The 12,046-nt window shown below is 48.1% G+C and overlaps 2 protein-coding genes across 4 annotated transcripts in view; both read left to right on the top strand.

The window, feature by feature from the left end:
• The window catches only part of RNF128 (ring finger protein 128), a 38,074-nt gene extending 36,230 nt beyond the window's left edge, over positions 1–1,844 (top strand). For both annotated transcript variants that reach the window (XM_081963820.1, XM_081963819.1), the window contains exon 7: positions 393–1,844. In XM_081963820.1, the coding sequence (XP_081819946.1) occupies positions 393–508 (116 nt within the window). In that variant the 3' untranslated portion in view covers positions 509–1,844. The remainder of the gene's footprint in view (positions 1–392) is intronic.
• A 2,383-nt stretch (positions 1,845–4,227) lies between these two features.
• Positions 4,228–12,046, top strand: part of TBC1D8B (TBC1 domain family member 8B) — a 30,579-nt gene continuing 22,760 nt past the window's right edge. Inside the window, exons 1-3 of one of the 2 annotated variants that reach the window (XM_081963768.1) lie at positions 4,228–4,389; positions 9,373–9,483; positions 10,701–10,819. In XM_081963768.1, coding sequence (XP_081819894.1) covers positions 4,254–4,389; positions 9,373–9,483; positions 10,701–10,819 — 366 coding nt within the window. In that variant the 5' untranslated portion in view covers positions 4,228–4,253. Of the gene's footprint in view, positions 4,390–8,772; positions 9,484–10,700; positions 10,820–12,046 lie in introns of those variants that run through there. The other variant, XM_081963767.1, reaches the window with a different exon arrangement.

Here is a 12,046-nt window from a genome sequence, read left to right as displayed (position 1 = left end):
AATGGTGTAGGGTCTCCTGCTTGGACTGGGTGACCTACAAGGTCCCTTCCAACTCTGTTAATCTGTTAAAATCTGTTAAAATGCTTCTGTCATTAAGCTGGGCTGTCTCGCTTAATGGCATCACCCCTTGCAGCATGCTCCATGACATCCCCATCTCAAGGTCTTCCTGTAGCTCAGGGGTGTCAAACTCGAGTTCATTGGGCCACTCGCTGGCAGAGGCACCACGGGCTGCTCCTTCACTATTTCCAGGGCAGCCCCGTGGGTCAGATCTAAGCACCTTGCGGTCCCCAGGCCTTGAGTTTGATGCCCCTGCTTTAGCTTGTACAAAAAGTGTGACGGGCTTTGAGAAAATAGCCAACTATCTCCGCCTCTTCCTCTTCCTTTCTCCAAAGGTGACCATCTCCGTCTTGTGAAAGCTCCACAGACCCCGGATGTGGAGACGCTGCCCCATCTTGACAATCCCGGCTTCGAAGGGGACGAAGCCCCAGAGCAGCCCGTGAAATCCTAGGTGCTGTTGGCGCAAGACTGCAGTTTGCTTGAGACAACCAGCATCCCAACCGCGAGAACACAGCTAAGACTGACGTAGCAGCAATGTTCCCTTGAGACACCCCCCCCCCCGCCCCCAAGATAAAATACACAATTTTAAGATTGCAATTCTCTGGAGTGGCCTTTGCCCTTTCACTTCTTCTTTTTTTCCTGAATTAGTTCTTTTCTTCTGATGCCACCCAGGAAAAACCATTGAGCACCCTATGAAGACACTGGAGCCTTCGCTCTTTACCTTGCAGTAGAACTTTGGCTGTTCGTCCTACAGAAGCATTAACATGTTCGTCCTACAGAAGCATTAATATATATATATATTTGAATTAGCTTTTTTTTAAAAAAAAATTAAGCTTTGGGGTGTTGAAACCACTGGGCGTGTGTATGCTGCTTTTCAGCCCTGGTTTGAATTAACTTGGCTTTTATGTAATTTATTGACAGGTTTTCCTTGTCTTGATTTTTGAGAATCGCCTCTTGATGCGTTAAATCACCAAGCAATCTAGTTTTTAATCTTGACAGTAAAAGGCACTGGGAATATTTCCTTTCCACCCCCATTCCCCTTCACCAATTATAGAGCAAAATTGGAACACTCTGAAACCAAACGGACATTGCAAACATGTTCAAGGGAACAGAATGAAACTTATTTTGTGCAGGGCATAAAATTTGTCCTGTGCTGTTTTTTTGTCGTTGTTGTTGCAGTCTTAACAAGCTGCCACGCGCCCAATGAATGGTCCAGTTTTTAGTTAGTGCTGCTCTTAACTTTGTCAGAGGCTTAAGCCGGCCTCCCTCCGAGGGATTATTTTGTTGCTGCTGCTGCTACTCCAAAGAAAACAGCTGAGTTAGAGAGACCCAAAGAGTACTGTAAATATTCAGAATAGCAATGCATGGAGGTGGCTAATCTGGAAATTAATGAATGGGTGAACTTTTAAAATTATTTTTCTAACGTGTAAGACAGGAATAAGGGGAACACAGGGTGCCTTTGCCTAGAGCCCCAAAACCTCATCCACCAAAGTGAATTTCCTATCATTTAATAATGCACTTTATCTCACCTCTGTGTTTCCGTTTCTGATTGCAAGCCTAGCTTAAGTGGACTGAGGAAGAGCGATGATACCTTCCGAACCTTTTTCCACAGTCGATTCCGATAGGAAAAATCAGTACGCCTTTCTCCCTTTTGGCATAGTGTTCAATGAAATTGTAAATATTTGATTTCTACTTAATTCCTTTGAATACAAAATGTAAATAAAGCTCTATTACTGCCTGTTTAGGATATTCTCCTTTTTAAAAAAATAAAAAGAGTTGAATATCAATGCGTGTGTTCAACAGTCTAACCCTCATGTTGCAGAAATCCAGAAAGTTCAGATTGCTGCTGCTTCATCTTCTTGTGCCATGTCCGTCATCGGATGTTGGCCATCCTATTTTTATCAACAGCCGCACGAAAAAGCGCTGCTGAGTCTTGTCCAAACTGGTCACTCAGATTTTGAAGCCCTGACGTTCTTCTTCTTCCTGGACCTCCTTTGCCTTCGGTCTTTCCCTGGAGGATTAAGTGAAGGATGCCGTATTTTTTTCCAGGTGTCGCATCACAGGTCTGAAATATTCTTTCGATTTTTAATGGTTCTGAAGATTTCCCTTGGCTTTCCCAGGGGGCTTATCCCCTCCTCCTTTCTGATTTAGTCAATGCAGCTTATATGTAAGAGCCGCCTGTCAATCGACGTTTCAAAGGCTTCTGGTCTTTTCAAGGGGCTTTCTGTCCAAGACTAACTCTCCCCTCCGTGGAGCAGATTGCTTGGTAGTATGCATCTCAACCAGGGGTGAAATGCTACCGGTTTGGACCGGTTCGCCGGAACCAGTAGTAAAAAAAAATGCTACTGGTATCAGGCAAACTGGTATTTCCGACAGTCAGCCGTGACGTGCGATTTAGATTAGGTAGAAAGCAGGATTTCTAATCACATGGCAGAGCAGATTCCCCGCCCCCCCCTCCACCTCGCTGTTCTACTTACCTTATCAGGGGCGCTCGGTAGCAGCCTCCACCCGGATGTCATCACATCCGTTTTGACACACTGCGCAGGCATCAAATTTGCAAACCGGTAGTGAAGGTAAGTAGATTTCACACCTGACCTCAATTTAAAAAATATTTCCATTCTTTAGAAAGGAGAGAGCTAGCTTAAGTAGATCAGAGAAATTAATCACCGAGATATGAAGAGAAGCCATTTAGGGACGGATTACCATACAGATAGTAATTCCAGCTATTTAAAAATAACTCCGGTTGTGGGGAGAATTGCCTAAATAGCTGCAAATTTGGGTGCATAAGACACTCCTAGCTTAAGGCAGAATTTGTAGCGGTTGATTTAAAAAAATGTTTAATATCCTGACTGGTTGTGGGACCTGCTTCACCCTCAGCATCACAGTATAACATCAAAGAGGAGTGAAAAAAATAATCACCAATATCTTCGAGAAGAAGCTCTTTTATCGGATCTCAAATACTGTAGCGCTATTAAGTTCCGCCTTGTATCATAAAAGTCGGCAAAAGCAGAAAGGTTCATAGTTTGGCTGGCGACTTTGCCTGCGTTCAAAGGGAAAAAAGGCAAATGTAACGGTTGCATGATCGTTTGTTACGTCCTTAGCTTCTATAGCTCTGAGCTGATCTCAGCTTGTCCTGCCTCAGAAGACCCACCAGGAAACAGTAACAATCAGTGAGTTTGCTCGGAGGAGTAATCGACTTCTCCTGGCCTTCTGTGCAAAAAAGGCGAGCGAGCGGAGCAACGCCCATTGGACCAAAATGCAAACGTGGTTAGAAAAAAGTGTTAAAAGGGCATATAGATTATAAGTCAGAACTATGTTAGGCATAATACCAGAAAAACACGATAAACGGAATGTATATTCGATATTACATGTTTTGACAGCAGCAAGAATTGTATTTGGAATGAGGAAACACCCACAGGAGACACAATTCAAAAAAATATTAGGCTGTGCAGAAATGGAGAGAAAAAGAAAAGGAAGAGACAGAGTAATATTGGGAATCTTGAATATCGTATGCAGCCACAGTCGGGTGAACGTGATTTCCGAGGCGGAAGGAGGTTGCAAGTTTCTCCTCTTAACCTGTGACTCCCACCTCTTCCCAACTGGCAAACCGCACAGTCCTGGAGTTACGACGGCAACCGGGACTCCTGGGATCGCTGTTACTAAGTGATGCGGTCATGAACGTGTTGTTGTTACTAGGTATTGCATTCGTTCACTGCCCGTCTCACGACCAGAGAGTGGCTTGGTATGTTAGGAAAAAAGAAGACAAAAGATGCCAAAATCTGGGGAATTCTGGAAATTGTTAAACCCCCTCCCTCCCCCCCCCACACACAAAGGCACACTCCTTTAAAGGCATATGCATGCTAAGGAATTCTGGGAATTGAAGTCCCCCCTCCCCCCCTTGAAAGCCCCATGCAGGCTGGGAATTCTGGGAGCCGAACGTGGCCCAAGGGGGGGAGGGGCAAAGGGCAACCTCCCCAAAGCCCCCACCAACAGCTGCTCCCCAGCTGAGACTCGGCCCGGCCCCGCCTCCCGCGCGGGGCATGCCGGGGCTTGTAGTGCGTCCTTCCGCCCGGGAGGCGCCGAGCGCGGCGCAAGCGCCGCCGGCACTTCATTTCCCGGCGGGCGCCGCGGGGGCGGGGCGAGGAGCCAGGCCCCGCCCCTCCCAGCTGAGCCCGGGCTGGGCGGCGGCGGCGGCGATGTGGCTGAAGCCCGAGGAGCTGCTGCTGAAGAGCGGCCTGCGGCTTTGGGTGCAGGAGCGATGCAACCGCTTCTTCGTGCTGCAGCGGCGCCGCGGATACGGCCAGGAGGGCGGCGGGGGAGGCGGGCTGGCCGGTAAGCGCGAGGCTCCCCCCCCGTGAGGTGGAATGGGGGGGGTCCCCGTCCTGCCCTTCCTCCTGCCGCCCCCCCCTCCCGACGCACACACAGACACGCCGGCCGGCCCTGCCAGGTGGGCCAGGAGGGAGGGGGTGGGGCTTTGCATTGTCCTTCCCTCCCCCCTCCTTTTCTCTCTCCCCCCCCCCATGACATCCTCTTGCCAGCCTTGCCAGGGGGGGCAGCTTCGCACTGGGGCTGCTGGAAGGCTTTCCCCCCCCTCCCCTCTACCTCCCAACAGCCCTGCCAGGGAGGCTGGGGAGAGGCTAAGGGGGAGTAGGGGGGGGGCTGGCATCTGTTCTCAAGCCCCCCTCCCCCCCCCAGTCCCTGCAAGGGGATCCTTTTCCTGGACCCTCTAAAGAAATATCAGCTTGAAAAGGCTTGAAAGCTCCGCCGGATCGAGGGAGGCAGGAGCAGAGACCCCTCCCCACCCGCCCCCGGAAGGGGAAGAAGTTGGGAAATTCCCCCCCCCCCTTTACAAAAAAAACCCATTCAAGATGCTGGGGAAAAAGAGGGTTGAACTGGCGCTGAATCTGCTGGAATTTTAAGTCACCATTGCAAAAATTGTGTCCCAAATCTCCCTTCTCCCCCTTCCCCAAACAGAGTCCCGAACCTGGTTTTCAAAGCTTTTATTTCCAAGCTCGCAGCCACGACCCCCCCTTCTCCCCACTGCCCCCCCTCCAAGCACAGCTCCCTCTTGTTGACAGCAGCCACCGAAGTGACAATGGGGGAGGGAATCTCGGACGACCCCCCTCCCCTTCCAGCTGATACTCTCTCTGGGTAGGGAGGCTGGGTTGAGCTCCAGCCGTGTGCTCCAAAGCTTTGGAAGATAATAATAGAATTGGAGGGGGCAGCCGACCTGGAAAGGGGTCAGAGTGTTTTAAGGGGGGGGGCACTGGACTTTGGGGAGAAAACGTCTAATGTCCCAGCTGGAGGCTCTGGAGATGCCTGAAAATTAAGGGTGAAAGAGAGGAAGGAAGGAGAGGAAGGAATGGAGGAAAGGGAGGAAGGAGAGGGAGGAAAGGAATGGAAGAAGGAGAGGAAAGAAGGAAGGGAGGAATAAAAGAAAGGAATAAAAGGAGGGAGGGAGTCAGAAATGGTGTAGGGTCTCCTGCTTAGGGCAGGGGAGTGGGGTTGGACTAGATGACCTACAAGGTCCCTTCCAACTCTGTTAATCTGAATCTGAAGGGAGGAGGAAGGGAAAAGAAAAGGGGAGGAAGGAAGGAAGCACAACAGAAAATAAGAAGGAAGAAGGGAGCGAGGGGAAGGAAGGAAGGAAGGAAATCTTGGAGAGATATTTTTTTCTAGTCCAGCTTCTTGTTTCTCTTGTTTCTTGCCCTTCCTGTGTCCATGTAGGTAGATAAATATAATTTAGAGTCTGTAGGAGGTTGTGTAGAGGCTTTCAATTAGCGGCTGGTGGTTGCCTTCAAGATCCTTGTGTGGGGAAAAATATCCATTGCTGTTGACTTTTTATTCCTAGGTTTCAGCTAGGAATAAAATTTGCCCAGATCCGACCAAATAGCTCCCTTTTCCTCGTTCACATTTAGCCATTAGCCCCCCTGTATCTTTTTTACCTCCCTTCCCGCTTAGCCCTCAATTAACAACTGATCAGACCTCTGTTTCTCTAGATGTGCCCTCTAAGATTTTATTTTATAATAACATGCACTGTATTATAAAAGAGAGAAGCTGGCAACTTTCGGTGTCCGGTTTTTAAAAGATGCTCGGAGTTCCAATATTTTCCAAACAGCTTTTGTAGAAGAGACTCTTCTGGATCCAGCTGTTGTTCCAGCTGTTGTTCCAGCTGTTCCAGCCCTTATGGTTTTCCAGTGCACCCCTGGATAGATTACAACCTCATTAAAAACACACCTGTTATTATTAATAACCATCGGGCTCTTTTAGAGCATAAGCTGATGGGCACCGTCCTGCGGCAATGAATTGCGTTAGGCTCTTATGGACTTTGTGACCTCCTCGTGTTTCACCTGAGCTCTCTGCCCGAGGTCTGTCAGTTTAACGCCTGAACCAGTTTTAGCCTCACAATCAGGAGGCTGTGAGTTCAATCCTAGGTAGAGGCAGATATTTCTCTCTCTGGGCACATGAGAATCTGCTGAACAAAGCTCCGCATTGGCGACAGGAAGGGCATCCGGCCAGGTAAACACTCTGCTAGCTCTATTCAGTTGCCCCGATTCCACCCTGCAAGGGACTACGGGGTCATTAAATGACAAAGAAGATGATGAAAATGCAGCTTTTGCTAAATGTGACACTTAGGAAGTCCAGACATCCTAACAGCCTTTACCTTTAAGCATATAATGCAATAATATCAATCGTTATTGAAAAGTATACTATCTTCCATTATGATATCAATTATGTAACCATCAAAATATTTATTAATTGTTTCTTTCTCCACTCATCTAACCTCTGTATCGGTCAGCTGAGGCATTGGCCTGATGGGACCGAAGCTTTCTAATGCCTTGATGTATATTCTGTGTTTTTTTTCCCCTGCCCCTATTTTGGAGGTGAGAGGTTTTGAAGCTAACACACCTTTCCTGGCCTTTGAAATATCAATGGCTCTTCTGAAGCCAGGTTCCTAGGTGTTTGCTGTTCTCCTTCTTCCGGAAGAGACGTGGCCAAAGGGGGGGGGGGGGGGAACCACACACAATAATTTAGCTAAGGTTGCTGGTTTTGAGTCACAGGTTTTTCTTTATGACTAATACTGCGGATTTACAAGCCTCCCTTCAGCCAGTGAAAGTCACTGGTGCTCATATTTCCCTGCAGATTCACTCCTTCCATAATTCATGTCCTGCAAGAAGCAAAGGTATCCATTTCGGCTTTTAAAAGGAATAACACATATTTCATCTCGTCCTTCCTACCTTCCGTTTCCCTTTGAGAAGCGTCTTGGAGAGGAGAAGAGGAAAACGCTTCTCCTGCTATTCTGGCCCAAAATAGGAATTTTTAGACTAGGTTTTAACCGTTTTATTTCTCGGTAACTTGAGTCTCCCTCCAAAGACAGTTGCTGAAGTGTCGTTTTTAATATTGCAGGAGGAGACAGCGATAAAAGCTCTGACTGAACCCACGGACACAGTCGAAACAGGACGCTAGTTATTTCGTCTCTGAGGACTTTCATATCCTCTCCTGCCTGAATCATCATTTATTTATCATTAGACATATAGCTGGCTTTTATTTGTACATCTCCACGCAATGTATATATCTAACGCTTCCATTTATTTCCCCACCCAACAGCCACCCTGTAAATTTAATAGATTAACAGAGTTGGAAGGGACCTTGTAGGAGACCCGAGACCCTATATTAATTAGAACAATCGATCAGTGGAACAACTGGCCTCCAGAAGTTGTGAATGCTCCAACACTGGAGGTTTTTAAGAAGCGGTTGGACAACCTTTTGTCTGAAGTGGTGTAGGGTTTCCTGCCTAAGCAGGGGGTTGGACTAGAAGACCTCCAAGGTCCCGTCCAACTCTGCTATTCTATTCTAAATTAAACTTCACATACTTACAGAAGGAGACAGCAGATAAACCCACCTTATAGTGAATTAAGTATAGATAGTCCTTGACTTAAGAATTTGGAATTTCTGTTGCTAAGCAAAACAGTTTAGTTGCCTCATTTTACCACCTTGCTGGCCACAGTCATTAAGTGAATCAATGCAGGAACCCAGTTGTTAAGTGAACCTGACTTCCCTGTTGACTTTGCTTGTCAGAAGGTCGCAAAAGGGGATTGCATGACCGTGGGACGCTGCAACCGTCATAAAAATAAGTCAGTTGCCAAATGTCTGAGTTTTGATCACGTGATCTTGGGAATGCTACAACGGTCATAAGTGTGAAAAACAGTTATGGTTTTTCCCCATACTGTTGTAATTTCAAATGGTCACTAAGTGAGTTGTCAAGTCGAGGGCTACCTGTACAGTTTAATTTGGTTTTGCCACAGTTCTACTTTCTCTGCTAATTTTTGGCAGATGCCTCTTCCGTCAGCCAGAGAAATAATATTTATTTCTTTATTACGTATGTTTTTAGTGTGACGTTCATCGTTGTTTGAACTAGACGGCACCTGCCAGGCTCCAAAACCTTCGGAGACTTTTTTTTAAATTGCTATTTGCTTTTTCTTAGCCGCTAATTCTCTCCCTCCTCCTGGGTGTGTATTTGCAAAGGCTTTTACAAGACCGGTTCTGTCATCTTCCTCCAGCCGCTTTGCAAAGACTGATGAACCGTTAAGCTTCAATCAACAAACCTATCTGTAACGCAGAAATAAATGCGGGGAGGGGCAGACATGGAGGAGGGGCGGGGATAACTGGAAACGCACCAAGTCTCTGTTTCTGCTTCCTAGCAATCCTTGGCTTCAAAGCAGGCCCTTAATTTATCCATCCCAATTGTATAGCAATTTTCTCACAACCGTGCATGAAAGAGCCATCAATTTGTAACAATTTGATGAATTCCATGCAGGCAATATAGTGATAGATTAGATAGGTCCAGAACCAATGAAGAAAACTATTTGTCTCCTGCAAACTCCACTCCCCTTTCGCTCCTCTTTTGTTTCCTATTCATCGTCCCCCGGTGGCCTTCCTCCCAAGTCGACCCCTGTTCTTTAGCTGTTCCCTTCGTCTGGCAACTCTGCACATGCGCACACTAGGAACAGGCTCCAGCTGTTCTTCTGCCCCACTGATGTCTGACTCAGAAGGCAGCTAATAACTGGCATATGGTCCTGGCCCCATCTCTGCCTCCGACACAGAGCCCTCCTCAGAGCCTTCCCCGGACTCCAGGACTGGCCCAGGTTCCACCCCAACCGCCTCACTGTCTGAATCTGCTGCCAGATCCCAAACCACTTGTCCTTTGGGATCATGGAATCCCTCATTTTTCTTCCCACGGGGGGTGGGGGAGACACACACACGATGACTGTATCCTCGAGAAGGGGTCCCTGAACTTTGACCCTCATCTTGCAGGTCTGCTGGTCGGGACGTTGGACGCTGTCCTGGATTCCACATCGAAAGTAGCCCCTTTCCGTATCCTGCACCAGACCCCGGATTCCCAGATTTACTGGACTATTGCCTGCGGTAAGTACAATATAAATTCTTATTATTTTTGTATTCTGACTTATTTACATGTAGTCCTCGACCTACAATGTTTTGTTTAGTGACCGCCCCTACAAAAAAAAGTGACTCGTGACCATTTCTCACACTTGTGAGTGTTGTCACACGATCGAAATTCAGACACTTGCCCACCGACTCACATTTATGACGGTGGCAGTTTCCTGGTCACATGATCCCCTTTTATGACCTCCTGGCTAGCAAAACTCAGGGCAGGAAGCACCTGCTGTGACTTGCTTAACGACCGTAGCAAGAAATGGAGCAAAAACTGCCTTAACAAAGGTCTCACTTAGCAACATGAATATTGGGGTCACTCGTGGTCGTAGGTGGAGGGCTTACCTCTGTTGATATCCCAGTTTATCATTTTTGCAAATAACTGATGGGGGCAAACGTGTCCCGCCCTCCTTTCTTCTCCTGTATTCCACCACAACAACCAAAACGAGCGTCAAATATATTTACGGTATTTTTCAGACTATAAGAGGCAACTAGATTTAGAGGAGGAAAACAAGGGGAAGGTTTTAGGTTTTTGCCTCTGCGCGTGACCCAGGGGTGGGCTGCTGGAGGCTCACACAGGTTCGGGCAATCCTCTAGCCAAGATTCTGCACAGTTCGATGAACCCCCAAACCCCACTCCTGGCTGCCCCCCCCCCGGAGTCTCCACGCAGCCCATTCATCGTGCCAGGGAAATGCAGGGCCCACATGGGGGCTCAGGAAAGGGGGGAAATGGGCCTACTGGAGGTTCTGGAAGCCTGGAAACGGCCTGAGCCTCTGGAGCCCAAGGGAAGCAGTCTTCGCCCTCCCGGAGGCTCAAGGGAAACCTCCGGAGCCTGGGGAGGGAGAAAAACGGCCCCCTTCCCCCGGTGCAGGAGGCAGACTAGGCCACGCCCTCCATGGCCACGCCCACCCATCAATGGGGCAGCGGCCCCATTGCTGCAAATTTTGAAGCCCAACATTGTGTGTGTCCCATTTTTGCCTTCCCCCAACGTCCAGAAGAGCTATGGCCCGTTTTTGCCCTCCCCGGGCCCTGCAGAGTGCTTCTGGACGCCAGGGGAGGCAGAAACGGGATGCGAGGAGGGTCCGGGGGACCAAAAGCAGAGACAGACATTTCCACCCACTGCGGGGGGAGGGGGGGGAGTGCATCTTATAGTACAGTAATTGAATTTTTTTTTTCCCCCCCTCACTCAGGAACCAGCCGAGAAGAGATAACGGAGCACTGGGAGTGGCTGGAGCGCAATGTGATGGACACTCTCTCCGTCTTCGATTCCAATGAGGACATCGTCAGCTTTGTACACGGGAAAATTCAAGTACGTAAGAGCACATCACGCTGGGGTTTTAACCGATTAACAGAGTTGGAAGGGACCTTGTGGGTCATCTAGTCCAACCCCCCCTCTGCCCAAGCAGGAGACCCTAACACCCTTTCTGACAGATGCCAGTCCAGTCTCTCCTTGAAAGCCTCCAGTGATGAAGCTCCCACAACTTCCGAAGGCAACTTCTGTTCGACGGGTTGATTGCTCTCGCTGTCGGAAAATTTCTCCTTATTTCCAGGTTGAATCTCTCCTTGGTCAGTTTCCATCCGTTATTCCTTGCCTGGCCTTCAGATGCCTTGGAGAATAGCTTGATCCCCCCCTCCTCTCTATGGTAGCCCCTCTAATATTGGAAGGCTGCTATCCTATCTCCCCTGGTCCTTCTCTTCCCTAGACCAGCCATGCCCAGTTCCTGCAACCGTTCATGTTCAGTTCTTCAGAACCGAAGAAGCTTCTTGGATGAGAAGCAAAAGATTTTCAAGGGGAAAAAACTCCAAGAAAGTCGAATTGCCCTTTGAAAAAAGAAATCTTTTGGACAATCCTGAACTTGAACGATGGAGAATCTCATAGATATTAGTCTAAATCTCCTAAAACTGGATAGTTTTATTCAGTTTCTCTGGCACTGAGACACAATTTGCATTTTATTTCAGCCTTAGTGCCTCCTTCAGAGTAAAGCTCATTGCCCCTGGTGGGGTTTTATTTCCTCATTGATGGCTAAAGGACAGCAGAGATTTTATTAGTTTATTACTTAATTTCCTGGCCAATGCAAGCTGGTACATATCAACCTAGAAGATCATTCTTTTACAATGAGTCCATTCTGGTTTCTCCCAGGTAAATACACCTGGGATAGCAAGCTGAGATTTGTCCCAAAGGTGCTTTTGGCTTAGACGCTGAGCTTGTCAGTCAGAAAGGTCGGCAGTTCAGAGGTTTGAATCCCTAGCGCCGCGTAACGGAGTGAGCTCCCGTGACTTGTCCCAGCTTCTGCCAGCCTAGCAGTTCGAAAACATATAAAACATGCAACTAGAAAGATAGGAAACATGTTTGGTGAGAAGGGAATGCCAGCCACATGACCGCGGAGACGTCTCTGGACAGCACTGGCTCTTTGGCTTTGAAACGGAGATGAGCACCGCCCCCTAGAGTCGGGAACGACTAGCACAGATATGCGAGGGGAACCTTTACATTTACCTTAAGATTTCTTTTTTCTCATTCAAGTGACAACTCCTGACC

This window comes from Natrix helvetica, assembly GCF_964273705.1.
Source record: "Natrix helvetica genome assembly, chromosome: 11".
Classification (NCBI taxonomy): domain Eukaryota; kingdom Metazoa; phylum Chordata; class Lepidosauria; order Squamata; family Natricidae; genus Natrix; species Natrix helvetica.
This window is presented reverse-complemented; position numbering and strand designations above follow the sequence as displayed.